This window comes from Pimephales promelas, chromosome 11, assembly GCF_988280905.1.
Source record: "Pimephales promelas chromosome 11, fPimPro1.hap1.1, whole genome shotgun sequence".
NCBI lineage: Eukaryota > Metazoa > Chordata > Actinopteri > Cypriniformes > Leuciscidae > Pimephales > Pimephales promelas.
The window spans coordinates 21258369-21279145 of NC_142779.1; the positions used below are offsets into that span (position 1 = coordinate 21258369).

The 20777-nt window shown below is 38.9% G+C and overlaps 3 protein-coding genes across 5 annotated transcripts in view; 1 reads left to right on the forward strand and 2 right to left on the reverse strand.

The window, feature by feature from the left end:
- sos2 (son of sevenless homolog 2 (Drosophila)) overlaps positions 1 to 2975 on the reverse strand; it is a 29840-nt gene extending 26865 nt beyond the window's left edge. For both annotated transcript variants that reach the window (XM_089117176.1, XM_039656252.2), the window contains exons 1-4: positions 2748 to 2975; positions 1767 to 1882; positions 1532 to 1683; positions 1296 to 1427 (exon numbers count right to left, since the gene is read on the reverse strand). In XM_089117176.1, the coding sequence (XP_088973302.1) occupies positions 1296 to 1427; positions 1532 to 1683; positions 1767 to 1882; positions 2748 to 2839 (492 nt within the window). In that variant the 5' untranslated portion in view covers positions 2840 to 2975. The remainder of the gene's footprint in view (positions 1 to 1295; positions 1428 to 1531; positions 1684 to 1766; positions 1883 to 2747) is intronic.
- A 49-nt stretch (positions 2976 to 3024) lies between these two features.
- On the forward strand, positions 3025 to 7493 carry dmac2l (distal membrane arm assembly component 2 like). Its single transcript, XM_039656257.2, has 5 exons — positions 3025 to 3163; positions 3391 to 3505; positions 4428 to 4636; positions 5159 to 5330; positions 6148 to 7493. The coding sequence occupies exons 2-5, from the start codon at positions 3402 to 3404 to the stop codon at positions 6260 to 6262; spliced, it is 600 nt and encodes a 199-aa protein (XP_039512191.2). The 5' UTR covers positions 3025 to 3163; positions 3391 to 3401; the 3' UTR covers positions 6263 to 7493.
- Positions 6562 to 20498, reverse strand: cdkl1 (cyclin dependent kinase like 1 (CDC2 related kinase)). 2 transcript variants are annotated; one of them, XM_039656255.2, is made up of 10 exons: positions 20085 to 20498; positions 19204 to 19373; positions 17466 to 17587; positions 16024 to 16096; positions 10269 to 10359; positions 9985 to 10185; positions 9805 to 9887; positions 9660 to 9716; positions 9417 to 9572; positions 6562 to 7436 (listed from the first exon to the last, which is right to left on the reverse strand). In XM_039656255.2, the coding sequence occupies exons 1-10, from the start codon at positions 20251 to 20253 to the stop codon at positions 7335 to 7337; spliced, it is 1224 nt and encodes a 407-aa protein (XP_039512189.2). In that variant the 5' UTR covers positions 20254 to 20498; the 3' UTR covers positions 6562 to 7334. The 2 variants fall into 2 exon arrangements, with proteins under 2 accessions (XP_039512189.2, XP_039512188.1); XM_039656254.2 differs by having other exon boundaries at positions 19204 to 19424.
- Between the last annotated feature and the right edge of the window lie 279 nt (positions 20499 to 20777).

Consider the following 20777-nt stretch of genomic DNA (forward strand, 5'->3'; position numbering starts at 1 on the left):
TCACAACACAACTTCCTCGAGGGGTGCACCAGTGAGCAACTGAAATTATGCTTCATTTTATGAAATAATCTGTGAACCATTTGTCCTTTTTATTTTGGATTAACAGAAATTCTGATTACTGGAAGTCACACTACAGTCTGTTATTGTAGCATTATCTATTTAACAAAAATGTTATATATAAACAAAACAAACAGTGATTTGTTGCGTATGATGAAAGATTCGGATGGTCTCTACATGTCTAAACGCTGTTCTTTTAAACTTTCTATTCATCAGGGAATCCTGAAAAAATTTATCAAAATGTATCAAAAATGTTTCCAAAAATATCCTAAGCAGCACAGCTGTTTTCAACATTGATAATAATAAGAAATACTTCTTGGGCATTAAATCAGGATCATGTGATACTGAAGACTGCTAAAAATGTAGCTTTGCCAACACAGGAATAAATTACATTTTAAAATATATTTAAATAGATAACAGTTATTTTAACCCTCAGGTGCTCTTTGGTCATTTCTGACCGAAAATTTTTTAATTTTAAAGTCCCCGTGAACCGGAAGTTGCAACCGATTTTTCTCCAGTGCTGTGACGTATTTCCAAGTGAAACGGAATATTGAACAGAGGGCAGGGTTTTACTCTAGCGCTCCTCCTCTCCATCTCTCGCTCATAGCAAACTAACGGTTTGAGGGGAGTGGTTAAGCGTTTCCCCACCCAAGCTGTGAAACCTACGTCATCAGAAAAAGAAACCGTTTCAGACCGGAAGTAACTTTTCAGATTTTGATTAAAGATTACCAAGGTAAAACATTTTTTAAATATATTTTTACTTGCACGGATTAATTGTTCACCACAAGACTAGTAATATGCGCTAACAAAGTAAATAGGTTCAATTTTGATTTCACGGGGACTTTAAGTTTCGAAATTTTAAAAATCACAGCTTCATCGGACTGTTACGAAACTTGGTGACTTTTATGGCATTATGTATGTGAACACACAAAAATTGAGGTCATGATCTGAGCATGCTAAGTGGTCTTAAAAAAAATAGTCACACTTGTGGTCTTTGGTCAAAAATGACCCCCATAGGAAATGAATGGGAAATTGTAAAAAAAAAAAAGAAAAAAAAAATTTGTGAATTTTTGTTTTTTGTCAATTTTTTTATAAGAAATATTTTTTGAGATTGTTTCAACTATATATTCAAATCCACCACCAACAACAACAAAAAAATGTGATCAAACCAATGAATGATACACGAGTGGAAAAAATGTACCTGATCTTTCATTAACAAACAAACAGGTGTCACTCACCCTGCAGTACGGCTCTCTCTCTCGAATGGCTTTGGCGTCAATCAGCTGGAGATCCCGTACATTGTTCTTCTGACCTCGCTCATATAGAGCTTTCAGACGTGGAATCTCCTCTTTCTCCACTGCTACGATAAGCTGCGGTCACACACATACACACGAGATACTATAGAGACAAATCTCTTTGTCAGGACCAGGATTTGGTATCTGTGTTGTGTTAAGAGGCCTGTGCTCATTCTCACCTTGCCACATCTCTTATAAGGGACACCTTTCTTCTGACAGTACTGATATGTCAGCTTGGCTCCACGAACACAAAGCTGAGCCTTCAGAGAGCCCGGAGTGTAGTAAATCCCACTGTGGATCACACCACTGTTATGACCTGTCTGATGGACAGCTGGAGGGGAGACACCAAAGAAATTAAAATGAAATCAGGATGAATATATGAATAAGCATCTAGATGAACCAATGCACACTCACCAAGCTCTTTCTCTTTCTCCAGTAGGGTGAAGGTGAGGTTTGGGTGCCTGAGGATCATCTCTCTGGCAGAGGCCAGTCCAACAATCCCTCCACCAATAACAGCCACATCGAATGAGCTACACAATATAATGGTATATTATCAGCCGAGAATGGAAATTTAATTGTGCATGCACATTTCATCTATTTTTACTTTTTGTCATCATAGAAAACACACACTTAAAGTTGATGTTCACTAACACACATAGTTTAATATCACTGTTAAAATGTAATCTGTAGAAAATCACATAAAGCTCTGATGCCAAATTTCACTTGTAGCATAGTGTTTGACTTATTTATTAAAAACGGTATAGATTTGTCTTTCTTCTTTTACATTTGTCCATTTGCCAGTTATCGGCCAAAAGACAAAATAATTATTGGTTTATTGGTATCAGCGGTGACTTTAAAGGCATAATCCCCCCCAAAATAAAATAAATAAAATTGTTAACAGTTACTCACCCTCATATAATTCCAAACATGTTTGACTTTTCTTCTTCTGTGGAACATAAATAATGATATTTTGAATAATGTTCGGGTTTTTTTACCCTCCATAGAATGAAATCCAATGGTAACCAAACTGTTTGGTTACCAACACTTCTCAAAATATTTTCTTTCGTCTTCGATCCGCATAAGAAAGTAGGTCATACAAGTTTGGAACGACAAGAGGATAAGTAACGGTAAATGATTACACTGAATCATCCCATTTTATAATATCGGTGCACTGTTAACTGAAGTGTCATTGAATGTACCCTCGTTACAGTATTACTGTGCAGTCACAATGGATACACACATTCATACATGCATACTACAGTACAGTCATACTACAGCCGACATACCTTAAAAGGATTCATGGTGTGACAGTTACAGTCAGACCATTTTCTGTCACTGTTAATACTCTGAACTGTTCTTTTATGTCTACTGTAGAAGATAAGTTGTTATTCTCACCCGCTGTGGTGTGCAGCTCTGCACGTTGCAGACTTTGATCCCTGTGAAAGTAAACGCGCGCGCACATATCCGGTACAGAAAGTTCGTTTCATTATTCCACAAAGAAAGTTTTTACTTCCCTTAATAGACTTGTCATGGCCGTGTGGTCATAGTGTTCGTCTTTGACCCAGTCTGGTGGTTTTAGGAATCTCTTCGCTCCGGTGCTGAAAAGCTTGTCCTTCGTGGCCCCGCCCCTGACGCAGAGGTCGCACACTCACTGACCAATGTGAGCGCGGGACGGGATGACGTAAATGGTTGAACGATCAACGCGCACGGCGCGCATGGAGAGGAGGACACGGGATGTAAATAACAGATACTACGCACATATACACAGATCAGATTCAGCACTACCCGGGCCGAACCACACGGCCAGTTTTGTAAGTTTACCACCCTTTCTTTTTGTCACGGTTCTAAATGAGATTAGAACAGATTCTCTTGGATCTGCATTTAGATAAATGAATATGTCCTCTAACGTCTAACGTTAGATTCAATGACATGACCATGACCATCTACGCACACAGATTATTCTTCTCGATATTTTATTAGAAAGTGTTTTTGAACCGTGCCTCTTCATGCTTTGACGTGTTCTCTCTCTTTTTTTTAGTCATAGAAGACATGAGATTGTTGACCCGGTCAGCGCGGATGGTTTTATCCGCACGCAAGCAGCCGCCAGGGGGCAGTCGAGAGTTCTGGGGGTGGCTCAATGCTGTTTTCAACAAGTAATTTTTTTTAAACATTTTTTCCAAGACAACAATTATGTAACTAGTTTAGTTCTCTGATGTCATATTTTATTTCCGTTCTCAAACCCACAGCAGACTGTAAAGCACCTGAGGCCTGTTATAAGAAACAAAATAGCCATAGGGACTTATGTCTAGATTGACTATTCCTTAGAGTGAGGAATCTCTACAGAGACTCATTTAAATGTGGTAATTCACAACAACAGCTCTTATTTAGAGTCTAAACTTGTAACTTTAAAGTAATAGCATATAGCAGTTTACTTTTAAAAATTTTGGCTGGCCAGTGGATGTGAAAGACTTTATTTTCAGAAATATTGTTAAGCTTTATTGCTTGAAATTTGAAGAAATATTCGCTGTGGGTATACCACAGTTCTACTAGCATTTTTTACAAAATAACCAAGGTACTTAAACAAAAACTTTTATTTTGTGGAAAACACAGCAGTCAAAATTAGAGAACAATAACCATTGCAGCACATAAGAAAGCATTACAACTAAAATGTGATACTTACAGAAGTCAAAATTCTGCACTCTTCTTCTAGTCTCTTCCACAGTTCGGCAACTGTGGTGGGTTTCTTAGCCATAACTTTGTCACCAAGTTTTTGCACACTGAGTGGCAATAATATGAACTACACATATACAGCATTTATTGGTTCATTTCAACATTTACTAGTATTTTATTTAAATCTTGTTAACACTAGTTAATGCACCGTGAACTAACAGGAACAAACAATGAACAGCTGTATTTTTATTAGCTAACATTAACAAAGATGAACAAATATAGTAACAAATGTATTACTCATTATTAGTTCCTGTTTGTTAATACAGTATCTAATGTTAACTAATGAACCTTATTGTAAAGTGTTACCCATTATTCAGTAATTGTTGTGTTCTTTGATCAATATAGAGTTGATTATGAGCGTATTAAAGCAGTGGGTCCAGATCGAGCTGCTGCCGAGTGGCTCCTGAGGTGTGGTGCAAAAGTTCGCTTCCGTGGCTTCGACCGCTGGCAACACGACTACAACGGACTCCCGACTGGGCCGCTGGGCCGGTACAGGATCGAAGCTATTGATGCCACAGAGTCCTGCATCATGTATCGTGGTTTTGATCACCTGGGTAAGTGAATTCTGCAGTGCCGAATGATCGATTAGACGCACATAAACACCCTTCTCACTGACCTCATCCAGGTGCCTTTATGTAGGAAAATTATCTTTTAACCTTTAGCATTGTTACTGTACTGTAAATTACCTGTGCAAATTTAATGAAATCATTAGTGAATGGAGACGGCCAAGATCTCTTACTCCATTTGCTCCAGCAAAACAATCTTGCATTATTTATTAAATTAGACCCCAGAGAGGGAAAGTTTGTGAGGACGCTATGTGTGTGTGTGAGATGAGACACTGAGACACCGTTTGAGTGTCACAGGTGAGGATGAGACACTGTCTGTGTGTCACAGGTGAGGATGAGAGGTTCAGTTGTGGGAAAAAGTGACGTAAAGCCAAAGGGTGTTTTACACTGTCAGATACAGTGCGGTTCTCTCTCTTTTTTTTTGACACATCTAGTTTGACTATACAGTACACTACATTATACATTACACCTACTGTAATCAATAAAGGTCGCCTTTGTATTTGTGTTTAGAGGGTCTCGAGCACTTGGAGGAAATCCGGTTAAATAAGTGTATTTATATAGAAGACGCCTGTCTGGAGCGTTTGAGTCAAATAAAGACACTGCAGGACAGTGTGAAGAACATGACGGTAGTTTCCTGTGGTAATGTGACAGATATAGGACTCATCGCTCTTCATCAACTCAGGTATGACAACAGCATCTTTTCATTTTCAATTTAGCACCATGTTACTCATGTAGATATTACATTTTATGCCAAATGAGGACAGTGATTGGATGAGGTTGATCTCAAATTACCAAATATCCGAAGATTTATCAGCCAGGAATGCGTTTCCCAGAAGCATCGTGAGCCTCAGTTGAACAGAGACCAATGTTGCCTAAAGTTTCAACAATCTACTTAGTCTTGGGCGTTTTCACACCTCGCTTGGAGCGTTTGTTTCTGAACCTGGTGGGTTTTCTCCCTTAGTTTGGTTCGTTTAGGCATATACTGTATGAACACGGCAATCACGCTTGGATTCACACCAAAACAATCGCTCCGAGATCACCTAAACGATGCTACAATGATCCAACAATGCTGTCCTGACGAAGCCTTGATTCCCATTCTAACTGCACTATTGGTTTTATATATATATATATATATATATAATTTAAGCTGGAATTTAAGGCTACATTCGTACAGGGGTTTGCATGTGTCACGACAGCTACAGATAAAGCCACAATAAGCCCGTGGAGCGAACTTGTCAGTCCATCTTGATGGATGACGCAGAGGAACGTAAACAGGTGAACTCTGACCAATAAGTGGACAGTTTTACTCACATGTGATTCGCATGAACACATTTTGCTATGTTTCAAATGTTGGCTTGTGAAAGCGAACCAAACCAAGAAGAAAATGCAACGCATTAAGTCCCTGTTTCGGAACAAAGCAAAAGGTGTGAAAACGCCCTGAACAACACATTGGTTTGAGTAACAACCGTTATCTCAGATTGTGTGCTTGTGTGTATCAGGAACCTGGAGTTGCTATTTCTCAGTGATCTCCCTGGTGTAAAAGATAAAGCTCAGACTGTGGACAGACTCCAGACCGCACTTCCCAGACTCGCCATAGAACTGGATCTCGCTTAACCAATCACATCGCCTCTCAGAGCACAATTGGAACACCACAACTCTCACAGCCTCGTGACCAGGCCAGAAAACCCCTCTGGATGATGTCCATGACTCCTCTGGCAACCGTATTCAAGCAACTGAGAATCCCAGAGACGGATCCAGAGAGCTGCAAATCAACAACACCGGCTTCCGAATCAGAAGTGTTTAGTCAGACCACCCAGGGCTTATGTTGCTGTTAACTATACATTTTCAGCTGTAGTTTTTTTCTTCACACATTTCTTGCTTTGTTTCTTATAAAGAAGCTATAGAAACAAATATATGTTGCGGAAAGATCTTTAATGATTTAGTCTGAAAACAAACAAAAACAATTTAATTTTACATCTATACATCTCAACGCAAAAAACACACGTTTGCTCATGTCTCTCAAATTTGGCATTTGGTGCGAGACAGTGGCTCAATTATTAGCACCAGTCGTAAAGGCAACGATAAAGATCATTAAGTCCACAATTGGGTAATTAATTAACAGGGAAAGAGCCACAGATTTCTCTACAAGTTCTACACATCCTCAAACCCTTGTGTTCATTTCTTAAATATTTTGGCTAATTTGCTTTAAGCAAATCACAATTCCGTTTTACACTTTTTACGGAAAAAAAAAATGCATTCTGCAGAGTTTCAAAGTCTTTCTCCACAGAAAAGTCTGCAGATTCTGTTTTGTGCCTGGTTACGTTTTTACAAATTATTGTCATATATACACACTTCATGCATACATACATGAAGCATCATTAGCGTTTATAATGGAGAAAAATATCTGTATCTAATAATCTAAAAAAGTCTGTCCCACAGAGCAAACTCTTCTATAGCACTGATGTCAGTTTCTAATCAAAATATCAAGCACAGCACAAGATCCAATTTGAATGCTTGCTTTACAGCTAATGCTGTCATTTTTCATATTACAGAAATGCTTCTGTGAGTGTTTGCTTTGGCAGTGTGACATCATTGTTCTACAGGCAGAGCAGAGCCCTTTGTCTATCTTACACACCAGCTGGGAGGTGGACGCTCTGTTCTCGGGTTCCTGATGAGTCGGCGTCCATCATATGTTGGGCAGATGACAGTTGAATTTGCGCAGGTTGTTGTTGTATTTTCTGTTCTCCACGGCTGGGAAGACAGTACTGCTGGCCAACTGAGGCAGATACTACACAAACAGAAAACAGGGATTTGAAATGTTAAAATAAATGAGGGATTTCTATGAGTGTGAGAGGCAAATTTATTTGATCAAATATTTTTTTTAATATAATTACAATTTAAAGCTGAAGTCTGTAGTTTTTTTTGGATTAAAAACAACCAGCCAGTGTTCAAAACGAAACGCTTGCCTTAGCTCGATTCAAAGCGGTAAGTTTGTAATAATGTTTTTAATTCCAGTGGTGTTGGTGGATTTCCGCGGGAGATTCGAGCAAGTCTTTGCGTCATTACGTCACATCTGTACACATAAAGGAGTCTCGGCTAATAGGCTATATTGCGTGTGAGGATGTTGGAGGTGAAGATTTATAGACTTTTCTCACAGCACTTGATATAATTAAATTTATCAATTTGATGGCGGATCCAGAAAGGTTCAAGTGACAATCACCAGTGGCAACAAATTCACCCGCTGTAAAATGCAAAAGACTTCATTCAGACTTCGAAGTGGCTACAGAAAAAAGAGACTGCAACCGGACCCATGTGAAAACAAGGATAATATCGGAAGGGCATTAAATGTAGTCACGCAATGCTGATGTTGTTAACATTAACAATTTGAGAACAAAGTATAATTTGCTCGGTTTTGCGTGATATGATAACTCATAAGCGATTGTTAGATTTAATCAGCACCATTTACTGCAATGTCAGAACCAGAACAAAAGTGGATGTTTCTTACTAGTTCAGATGACATTTTTAGGTGAAAATTATTATATTGGTCATACTTTTAAAAAGAATAATCTGAGATTCTGAATGACAGTATCCACACCGGCGCGGTGACTGACAGCTGCACACTCTCCTCAAACATCGGTTTATCCGTGCTGTGCCATGCCGTGTCAAAATTCAACTCGTGTAAAGTTGATAATTCCGAATGACTGCAATTACAGATTTCGAACAGAGATGGCGACAGAGAGGAAAAACTGTGGACTTCAGCTTTAAGATAACAGATATTATTTTGATGATACATTATAAAATGTAATTTATTCCTGTGATAGTAAAGCTGAATTTTCAGCATCATTACTCCAGTCTTTAGTGTCACATGTCCCTACTGATTTTTGCTGCTCAAGAAACATTTTGTTTTATTATTAGTCACACATTATTTTTATAAATACTTCAGCTAAAATACATTTTAATAATGTCTAAGTTAATACTTGTTCAAAACAATCACTTTAACAAAGTTACTATATATAAAACTATATTCTGTTTATTTTAATAAATAAAATAATTAATTTCTGTTCAATAAATATACTATAAATATAAATATGTCATTCATATGTTAATATAAAAGTATATTTTAAATTATTTAAAAAATTACAAAATAATTGATGGAGATCTCATAATAATTTTATAGAGATTTACAGTATTTTTTTAAATATGGTTTCATTATAAATATGGTGACTATCTCTAAGGTGCACACTCAACTTAATGTATGATATTTACCATCTGAATCTAACCATGGCATATCAACAAAAGCTGTTTATTATGTCAATTATTGTGCCTTTTGTTTCGCCCCAACAGCAGGGGCGCCTTTGACCCCAAATATCATTCTTTTACATATTCTTCCCTTCCTAAAACCAGTTCCTTTAATTAGCTTGAACAAAACTGAAAATCATTAAGAAGACCTTTGTCTCAAAATCTATATATATTTTTGCTTTTCTCATTTGCTACTTAAATCTACAAAATGTAAAAAAAACCCATCAAATTTTAAATCAAATTAGCACAGAATCAACTTTGCGCTGCTGCCCGCGTTCACGTCAAGGATCAGCCATTTCCATGTGCATCTTAAAAAATAGATGTTTTGGAAGTTTTTGTGTAGAGGAAAATAAAATCGAAGGCGCCTTTAGTTCCTTTTGTACCCTATATATAAATTCAACAGCTTGAACTATCAATGCACACTAAAGGGTCAAACAGCCTAGCCCTAGGTGTGAGTGTTGCAACAGACCCCAGGAGGCAGGTGTTTCCGTGGCTGGCGTACGCGCCGCTTTCGGTCCAGTTCACGTGTCACACTCTCATTCTCCTCTCTCAAACTGTCAAAGTATGGCTGTTCCAGTAACTGCTCACAGGACAACCTTTCAGCCGGATCCATCTGCAGACAACCCTAAGACAGACAGAAAGGTTCAGATTCTGAGTGCGCAGTAGATTTCTGAATGAATGGTGTGCGTGTGTGTGTGGGTGTTTAACTCACCTTCATCAGACTCAGTGCCTGGTACGACAGATTTGGATACCTTAGTTCAAGAGGCTCCTGTGCATAAGACATATATAGAGTGTGTTTACTTTCTAGAACTATAGAAATGAACTTATGCTGAATGAAAAGTTAAAAATCATCTTACCGTTTCCTGTGGTTCCGGGACACAAACTCCGCTAAAGAACTGGTTAGTGCTGAACACCTGCTGGTGTCGAGGAATCAACTCGCCTGTGAACACAACAACACGAAAAAAAAAAAAGGTATTCATGTAATGCATCTATTCACACATGATATAATCAGCTAGAGTCACATGTCTGTCTCTTACCCAGAGTTTTCCTAATCAGATACAGCTGATCTACATCAGATTTGCCCGGCCATAAGGGGGCGCCAGAGAGCAGCTCTGCAAACACGCACCCCACTGCCCAGACGTCTACTGGCGGGCCGTACTGTGTGTCTCCCACTAACAGTTCTGGAGCTCTGTACCACCGCGTCGCTACATAATCCGTGTAATAATCACATGGACCCGCTGAAAAAAAGAGTGAGCCATTAGATTAATGAAACGGTGAAGGTGCAGAGTGTGTGTGGTTTAAGTGTATGGACTGCACGTACTGAGGATCCTAGCGAAGCCAAAGTCGCAAAGTTTGATGACCTGATGCTTGGTGATGAGAATATTTTCAGGTTTCACGTCTCTGTGGATACACTAAAACACACATTTTTAAATCAATCTGAGAGTCTCTTAGAACAGTGGCCCTCAACTCTGATCCTGGGGATCCACCGCTCAGCACATTTTGAATGTCTCCCTTATCTGACACAGTCACTTCAGTTTGTGGAGATCTTTTCTAACAAGCTGATGATACCCAACTTAATATATTGGTAAATAAAGAAGACATATAAAATGTGTAGAGTGGTGCCCAGAACCACTGTCTTAACCTCTTAATAACGGCCGCCCCCGGTACCGGGGGCAACGGGGCTTAGCGCCTTTTATGTCCTTTCACTTCAAAGAGTGTGAGCGCAACCTAACTATGCCGCATATCCCCGTAATCAGACAGAACTCCGCTAAAAAATGATGCTATCCATTTTCGCCAAAACAAAACACACATCAAACACGAAGCAATTGAGTAATTTTATTGTAAAACACACTGTCTGTCTGAAACACGCCAATGCCAGTAATCACAGCACTCCTAATCTCTCTAATGTTGATCTATGAAGACAAACGACCTCTCAAATGATTCAGGAGGCTCCACAGAATCCAACAGTCTAACTCACATCACTGTACGACAAAAACTCACGAAGTAAACAGTCAGTGAACAACAGAAAAAAAACTTTTATTTACACATTTACCACTATGAATTGTGTCTTCGATTGCTGTCTTGAGATAAAAAATGTGTACAATGCCATATCAACTGTGTTTGCGATTACTCCGATGCCTCTGTGTCACTTTGAGATGATTCCGGACAGTCTGCAACTAATTCCTGCTTTGGAAACAGACTGCGCATAAGGAGTGGGGTGAAACGTGCTAGTCTTACGCAATGCGCGTATCGGCTCCTGGTTGGCTAGTGGTGTTGTTTGCGCGGATTTTGCGAAATGCCATCGATTCTATTGGTTCTGACGATAAGAAAGAGGTGTCAATCATCCAAATTGACCAATCGGTTGCCGAGATATGGATGCGCGTAGGACGTTTGCCTTCATGACGCAGCGCGCACAGCCAATACAAAGGATCCCTCTGCGGATAAATAGTAGTAGCGCGCAGCTGATCGCACACCTGAATTCACTGATTGCACTCGTGGATTATAATATTGTCTATTGAGCCATTCCTTTTCGTTTCTCGGAGAAATAATGGCACAGAGAAAATGGGAGAAGAAGATGTCGGCCGCCGAAGCACTGGCAATGATTCAGGCGGATGAAGAAGCTGCGGTGAGTGCTATTGACTCGTCATCTGAGGATGAAGATCTGTTTGTTGCAGAGGGCATTTCGGACGACGGTGACCCAGATTATAAACTTCCATCAACGGAAAGGTATGTGAAATACGTTTTGTTATAATTTATTTATTGTGTTGGTATCAAAGTACGGAGCTGTTTCACTGTTATTTGTGTAAAATGCCCGTTTTTCTAGTTAGCTTTCTAGCTTCCGTACAATGAATGGATCATAGATTGTGAAAAATATGGACAAAGCGTCTGAATACACAAACTCAAACTGGCTTTTTTGCTTACTTTCTTTGTTCAAAGATGTTTACTACACACTCAAAGTGGATTGTTTGTTTGCTTACTTTCTAAGTCCAAACATGTTTACCACACACTCAAACTGGATTGTTTGTTTACTTTCCCAGTAAAAACAAAATGTACTAGTGTTTACAGTTACTGTGGGTTATTTCTCTAAACTTCTATAAACATTTCTAGGCATTTCAGTTAGTCAGTGGGTTATGTTACTACAGTTTTCTGTAACAGTGAATCATTTCTGTTCAAATACAGTGTCAGTGTGAATATATCTTTATAGTTTTTCTTTCTCCTTTGTTTCACAGTGATGATGAAGATTATGAGGGGCCTTCATCTTCTGTTACCTCTGCACCAGCCCACCCCCCCCAGCCAAGGCCATCAACACCTCTGCCCCAGCCACGCCGCACCACCCCCCGACGAGCTTCTGCACCACAGTTACAGGCAAGGCCATCAACACCTCAACCACAGCCATCAAGCACATCCCCCACCTCATCTGATTCTGATGTGCCTCAAGAAAGCCGTCCAAAAAGAAAGGGGAAAGCACTACAGAAGTCAGCAAGACCTAAGCGTGGTCGGAGTAGGTCTGCCACTGCCACTTCAAGAGACCAAGAGCAGCCGTGGCACAACAGAGAGGAGAAGGACAACAAACCTGACCCACCCAGATTCATGCCAGCCAGGACCCCAGGACCCACCTTTGATACAACAGCATCATGGTCTCCCCTCACACTGTTCCAGCTTTTTTTTAGTGCATCTGTGGTCAGGACAATAATTGACAATACAAATTTCAATGCTGCGAAGCGACTACAGGCTGGCATGAAGTTTGTGTGGAAAGCACTGACAGCACCGGAATTTTACATTTTCATGGCCATCATACTTTATACAGGCCTCGTTCAGGTGCATCTCAGATCTGACTACTGGCGGAAGGCGTGGCCATACAACTTCCACTTCCCAGGTGAAAAGATGTCACGGGACCGCTTCGAAGCCATCTTGTGGTCCCTGCATTTGAGTAACCCAGAAGAAGACGAGGAGAATGAGCGGAAGAGGAGCACGGATCAGTACGACAGGCTTTTCAAGATCAAGCCTCTCTACACTGAGATGGTGACTGCCTGCCAAGCAAACTTCCACCCGAATAAAAACATTTGCATCGACGAGAGGATGGTCGCGTCCAAGGCCCGCAGCAGCATGAAACAGTATATGAAGGACAAACCAACAAAGTGGGGTTACAAACTCTTTGTTCTGGCTGATGCAGCAACTGCGTACACATGGAATTTTTTTGTGTATGCCGGCAAGAGTGTGGACACCACAGGCCATGGTCTCAGCTACAGTTCAGTCATGGACCTTTTGCCATTTCCACTGCTTGGTGGGGGCTATAATTTGTTCGTAGATAATTTTTATACTAGCCCTGCCCTGTTTCTGGACTTGTACACGAAACACATTGGTTGTTGTGGGACCATCAGGCAAAATCGTATTGGGTTTCCACACATCACACAAAACGACCTCCACAAAAAGGCTGCCCGGGGAGATATGCGCTGGATAAGAGATGGCAAACTTCTCTTTGTGAAGTGGATGGATACCCGGGAGGTGACCATGTGCTCCACTATCCATGAGGCTTTTAGTGGACACACTGTCAAGAGGAAGGTGAAAGAGGCTGGTGTGTGGAAAATCAAGTACATCCCTATTCCAGACGCTGTGGTGGACTACAACAAGAACATGGGTGGTGTTGATGTATCTGATGCCTTGATAGGCTATTACACTGTGCACCACAAGACAATGAAGTGGTACAAGACTTTCTTTTACCATTTTATTGACATCGCTGTGGTGAACAGTTTCCTTCTGCACAAGGAGTTGTTCAAGATGAGGAACGAGCCCACACTCACGAAGCCTCTCACACAGAAAACCTTCAGAGAGAGGTTGGCTGCAGAAATGTTGAGCTTTGCTGAGGCCTCAGCAGCTCCACCTCCTCCACCACCACCACCACAGCCCACCTGCATGCCTATGTATTATGGGGGTGATGCCACACAAGCACGGCGGTACTGCAGGAGATGCCAGGAGGCTGGCATCCAAAGAGTAAAAACCCCCATTTATTGCCGGAAGTGTCAGGTCCCTCTGTGCCTTACCTCAAAGAAAAACTGTTTCCAGGAGTGGCATGACAGCCATTAGTGGTATTAGGAGAACAGATCTAGCTATTGCTAGTGTTTTTTTTTTTTTGTGTGTGTCTTTTTTTTCACCAGTTTATTTATACTGAGTTTTGTTGTTTTCAGTTTGTTTTGAATAAATCTGCTCCATTTGGAGTCAAACTTTATTCCTTTCGTATGTCTTTTTTGCATGGGAAACTATAATGAGGTCTGGTTGATTTTTCAAAACAAAGCCAAAACTTTTGTTTTTAGATGGAATAAATAGCTATAGTGACATGTAAGTGAAATCAAACGAGTTTTACAGTTTGGTACCTGAGAAATTTCAAATGGCACAGATTGTGCCAAATTGTGCCCAAATGAGCTCCAAAAATTTGGAGAGTTCGCCTAGATATGCCTCTAATATATCATGTATAACTCTGCTATACTAGACTCTTATGACCTCAAACTTTGAGCAGATGATGTTGAGATATTATTTTTTTGTTTTCTACAGTTTTTAGGCTTTGAACAGCATTATACCTAGGGGATTTTCCCTATAAAATGTGGTGTTTCTTTAGGTGAGAAATACATATTTTATTTATGCTGTTTTCCATCTGATATTATTCTTCAATAATAAAAGATAGACTTTTACTTACAATGTATTTATATCCCTTAGGTTCTGATCTATCCAACGATACCAGAATCATGTATGTGGGTCTTACGGTTGAAAAGTTATACCTGTTTGTTTTAGGGGATACTATTTTTAGCCTTTTTTGTTTTTTTTTCATATCAGGGGGCAGGGCTTAACAGGTTAATACTGTTTTTAGATCAGATGTTTTAAGACTAATTGGTGGAACCACTTAAATAGGTGCAATTCTGGAGTGACTGGATCTGGATCCCACCTCTTCTGGTAATTGATATTATTATACCTCGTTAACGCCATGTTGTAATAACCGTTTATAAAACGGTTAGTTCGAATCCTTGATTCTGACTGGTCAATAGATGTGCTTTATTCATGATAAAACACGACTATGACCGCTTCACCCAACGGTTCTTCACTGCACATCACTGCGGTTCCTGTTCATGTCATGTTCATGCGGTTCATGTTAGTCAGTTACTATTTTTTTCTAGCGGAAGGAAGGTTTTTAGTGATTTTACTTTATGAAAGTGGCACTAATACATTTTTTTTTTATTAATATTTTTATTGTGTGGTAACTGTTTTATAAAAGCAATAAAGTACACGAGGCAAGTGCTGTATCCTAAATAATTAACGACTGAAGGGGTTGCAGGCACTAATTGGTTATAAATAAAATGGTAAAACAACGCTGCTTTAAGTTGAACACACCTTAAATCTGCAGTTGTCAGGTGGTACAGCACAGCAGCCACGTGTACACGTCATATCTCTCAGAATATTACTAATATACATGCTGAAATTATAACTTCTACTACCACGCGAATAACAGTAATTACGACATGGCTTGAACGCACCATGAAACAAATATACAGCTCAAGGCATTTGATGTTAGGGGTCTACTAAAACAAGTGGAAGATACAATTCCATAGATGCCGCATCCAGATTTTTACATTGTTGTTATGTTGTATTATTATGTTACATTATGTTGATAGTATTGCATTTAAAAACAAAACAAAAACAAAAAACCATTTATTTCACTTGTAATTTCATATTTAAATGAACAAAATGTATAATTTTCATTCAATACAATTTCTAATCATTTGTAAATGTCAGTAAACATATTGACTTATTGATTAATTTTATTAAAGAAAATGTTTATTAACATCTACAAAATTTAAATACTTCATATAAAGTAAATATTTTCCAGATAATATTGTAATAACTTAGTTAAATAATTAGCTTTTAAATGTTTAACTGTATTAAACCTTGTGACACTTTCTTACACAGTATAAATGCAGCTGCCTTTATATTATATTATATAATATAACTATTGTTATAACTATTATTAGTAATACTGTTGACAAGGTAAGAGTAGGAGAGAGTAGCAACAAGTTTGAAATTCTTACGTTTTGTTTGTGGCAGAAGTTCACAGCCTGAAGTGTTTGCCAGATGATGCTTTTAACCATGTGCTCTGGAACACTTGAGTGGACACACACACACACACACACACACACACACACACACACACACACACACACACACACACACACACACACACACACACACACACACACACACACACACACACACACACACACACACACACACAAAAGCATCACAATACAGTTACAGGAACAAAAAACTCATTTTCTACTTAAAAAAAATTCACACAGAGAGAGCATGTGAAAAATGTGAAATGTGACATTTTCACATATAAACTTTGATCAGCAAACATAAAACAGTAGCTCAACCAAACGAGCGAGAACATACCTCATTGGTTCTTATATATTCTCATTGGTTCTTGAGGAAGCTCAAACGAGCTGTGTAACACGAGAATGAACCTCATTGGTTCTTGAGGAAGCTCAAACGAGCTGCGTAACACAAGAATGAACCTCATTGGTTCTTGAGGAAGCTCAAACGAGCTGTGTAACACGAGAATGAACCTCATTGGTTCTTGAGGAAGCTCAAACGAGCTGCGTAACACGAGAATGAACCTCATTGGTTCTTGAGGAAGCTCAAACGAGCTGCGTAACACAAGAATGAACCTCATTGGTTCTTGAGGAAGCTCAAACGAGCTGCGTAACACGAGAATGAACCTCATTGGTTCTTGAGGAAGCTCAAACGAGCTGCGTAACACAAGAATGAACCTCATTGGTTCTTGAGGAAGCTCAAACGAGCTGCGTAACACGAGAATGAACCTCATTGGTCCTTGAGGAAGCTCAAACGAGCTGCGTAACACGAGAATGAACCTCATTGGTCCTTGGGGAAGCTCAAATTGGACTAAACCGCTCAATTCATATTGATTAGTTTTACGATCTCTTTATGAACTTTTTGCAGCGTCAAAGTGTCAGTTGTGTAGCTGTCAAAGGAGGGACAGAAAGCTCTCAGATTTCATCAAAAAGATCTTCATTTGTGTTTTGAACATGTGTTTGGAACGACATGAGGGTGAGTAATTAATGACACAATTTTAACTTTGGGGCTAACTATCCCTTTAACTATTAATTCTTCTCGGCCCCTTCTGTCTATCTCAACCCTCCTACTGAACTCCACACTAACCCTATAGGTTCATTGTCTATGTGCATGTATAAGTGATCTTTTTGTGTAAGCTTTGTTGATTCTTGACTCGTAAATCAAGAGGACGGCAGAAAGAGTTAAATGTTGTTAAATGTTTAAAAGCGTCTTAGTTAAATGCACCACCACAGAGGGCAAATGCATCCTGCTGTAAACATTCCACTAAAGACATGCAGGGTGTCATGGCAACAAAAACAATATGTCTGTTAGTGTGAGAAAAACAGAGCTGTTTTATAGGTGTGTCTGCATGTGTGTGTGTGTGTGTGTGTGTTCTCACCCTCGTGGGTATCTGTCCAGCTCATTTAGGACAGTGTGGTCGCAGTACTCAAACACCAAGTGCAGTTTTCTCTTTCTTCTGAACACCTCAATCAGATTCACCAGGTTTGGATGTTTCAGTTGCTAGACACACAATGTAAATTAGGATTTATATGTGTGGAAATATATCCAAAAAAGTCTAAGACCGCTAGTGAAAATGTTTCTTATCTAATTCCAAACATCTTAGCATTTAGTCTGCCCCCTTGCTTTAAAAATAAGTGACACAAGTTGGTGTAAAACATGATGATTATGTTCTCCAGCATTAGACATAGAGAGAAATGAAAAAATGAAAAGAAATGAAAGAAAGAACATAATAGTCTGTAAAGAAGAGTTCGCATAGACAGTGATAGGTTCAAAACAAAAATTGTCATCATGTACGGCAATCACCCTCATGTTGTTCCAAACCTTTATGAGTTTCCTTTTTCGGCTCAATACAAAAGAAGATATTTTAAACCATGTTGGCAACCAAACCAAACAACATCCATTGATAGGCTAGTTTTTCTTTTCTTTCCAACTAAGTCAGTGGCTACCCTCAACTGTCTGGTTACCAGCAATGTTTAAGATATCTTCTTTTGTGTTGAGCAGGAGGAAACTCATACAGGTTTGGAAAAAAAATCTGACAAAATTTTCATTTTTGGGTGAACTGTGTGTTAGAAGTTAAAAAAGTCTCATTAGATGGATTTAATGGATTTAAAATGCCCAAAATGACAAAAACACGCCATATCAGTGTAGTTATTGTTAACTAAACTAAACTATTTTAAGGTTGAACAAGATTAAAATCTTGTTTGGTAATTGAAATGAGGCTAACATAACAAATATAATATAAACATTTTTATTTAGTAATAAACTTTATTTTATAAATTATAGTTTTACTACTTTTACTGAAACTAAAATTGAAGTAAAAATAAAGCTAAATAGAATTATTTAAAAAATAAAAAAAATGACATAAGTATATAAATGACCAACTAAAACTAAAATGTAAACTAAAAATATAAAAAAGCTTTAGGTCACCATCCACCCCAGCTGCATTAAACATACATACATTAACTTACGTATGAACTTAGAATAAACTGGCACTACGTTTAGAGACAAAATTATATACATACATATATATATATATATATATATATATACACACACCAACACACACACACACATTTCTACAGCCCAAAGTCAAATAAATGGACCAAAATCTGTGGTACAGTATAACTGCCTGCTATCATGACTGAACAAATAATAAAAAATACCCTCTAGGGAGGGAAAGGGAACAACAAGAATAGTCATCCATCCATGCCTTCATGCATAACAGAGTGAAAATAATTGGTAAGCCAGTGTTGGCTGACATGTCAGATCTTCAAAGGGCCACGGCTTTGCTCTCAGCTCAAAGGAAAGAGTTTGCAAATCACACAAGAGCTCCAGACACTGATTATTGAAACATCCTACTGCCACATGCTGACTAATGAGACAAAAATACTAACTATTCTTCAAGTCTACATACAAATGGTGATCTTAAACCAGCCTAAACAGATTTGCTGGTCTTACTGTCTTTTGGCTAATTTTAAAGGGGCATTTAATACCTGGCCATCCTAAGAGCCCAGTATGCCCAGGCTGGGGAACCATCTTAAACCAGCTAAAACCAGCAAACCACTTAGGCTGGTTTAAACTGGGATTATTCCCGCAGGGTCAGACTGAGCATTTACCTTCAGCATGCGGATTTCTCTGAGCGCTATTTTCTTAATGATGGGATCATCCTCAGATTCTACAAACTTCTTGATGGCGACGATCTGTCCGGTGTCTTTATTCCTGCATTTGAACACGACGCCGTACGAGCCTTCACCAATCTTGCTGATCTTCTCATACTTCTCCATCTCTGTGACACCAGCAGAACACACTTAAGATACTGTTTCACCTTGATGTTGATCTAAATGTGAAAATAAAAAAAATAATAAATAAAAAACCCTGGAGCCACATATGAGGCTTGTAAATGACCGATATAAGGATATAGTTAAAAAATGAGGTAATATTTTGAAGGTGTCCCCGTTACAATGTGTAATTACAAAAAGAAGTACAACTATAGTACATGTAATTTGTCACAACAAGGCCATTTTAAAATAAAGTGTTACCAAAATAGTGTTCTGGACCCCTTGCCTTTATATTAAGTATCACTTAATTTTTGTGGGCCCCTAGGAGGAAGAGACACCAAACTTAATTCCCCACACGACATTTAATTATTCAACAATATTCTTGATCTGCCTTTATTTTATTCTAGAAACAAATTTCTTGTATTTATTTCAATGTTATCACTGTGAAGCTTTGATACAATCTGTATTGTAAAAAGCACTATAAAGATGACTTGACTATTTTTTTAGGCAAACATCAGCTGGTCACTGAATTTTATTTCTGAATTTCTTGAAAGTTTATATGACAATATGAATTTTGAGTAACTGAAGTCTTACTGTTATGTAACATGATTGTGGTCAAGATCAGTTCTGGTTACCAAGAAGAATTAAACTCCATTAAAACTACAATACACATCTTATATTTTTCGAGAGAGAGAGTGAGAGAGAGCGAGAGAGCTTACCTTTCAATGTCACAAATATTTGCTTCACGATTAAAAAAAAAACGTACACAAAGCGCAACTTCCTGAGATCGAAATGTGTCACATAAGCGAATAAGTTTTGTGTTGAGTGAATCTGACGACAGATGTAGCCGTGTGTCCGCGTACAACAACAAACTGTTTGAGTTCGCATGGAGAAGAAAACACGCTATTTACAAGCGGCAGGTCGCCGTAGAAACCGAGTCGAAACTCCACCTCCACCTTGCGCGCGCTTCAGTCTGCACAGCAACATGACAAACGCTCGAAACAATCCACAAGAGCTGACCTCAGATCAGCTATTTACGAGCCGAAATAAGTGGGACCGTAAATCCCTTCATCCGAGGACAAATCAAATACAACACAGTATTTTGTTCAGCCTCCACATACCCAACAGTGCGAGCGGGAGGTGACGAGCACGCAGATTAAAGTTTCTGTTAAAGGGATAGTTCACCGTAAAATGAAAATTCTGTCACCATTTAGTCGCCCTCATATTGTTTCAAACCTGTATAAATGTCTTTGTTCTGCTGAATAGTTGGAAGAATGTTTGAGACCAAACGGTTGATGGGCCCCCATATTATGGAAGTCAATGGTGCCCCAGAACTACATAGTTAGCCATGATATATTCTTTAAAATATGTTCTTTTGTGTTCAGAAGAAGAAATTCAACGTTTTGGAACAA

What these genes read in the sequence shown, in the direction of transcription:
- cdkl1 (XM_039656255.2), bottom strand. Translation starts at nt 20,253, where the DNA reads ATGCGAACTCAAACAGTTTGTTGTTGTACGCGGACACACGGCTACATC. An exon ending in ACTTCTGCCACAAACAAAAC is followed by an intron (nt 10,360 to 16,023) that starts GTAAGAATTTCA and finishes TGTGTGTTTTAG; the next exon opens with TGTATCCACAGAGACGTGAA. An exon ending in TCTGATTAGGAAAACTCTGG is followed by an intron (nt 9,888 to 9,984) that starts GTAAGAGACAGA and finishes TTGTGTTCACAG; the next exon opens with GCGAGTTGATTCCTCGACAC.
- dmac2l (XM_039656257.2), top strand. Translation starts at nt 3,402, where the DNA reads ATGAGATTGTTGACCCGGTCAGCGCGGATGGTTTTATCCGCACGCAAG. An exon ending in CTCAATGCTGTTTTCAACAA is followed by an intron (nt 3,506 to 4,427) that starts GTAATTTTTTTT and finishes TGATCAATATAG; the next exon opens with AGTTGATTATGAGCGTATTA. An exon ending in TCGTGGTTTTGATCACCTGG is followed by an intron (nt 4,637 to 5,158) that starts GTAAGTGAATTC and finishes ATTTGTGTTTAG; the next exon opens with AGGGTCTCGAGCACTTGGAG.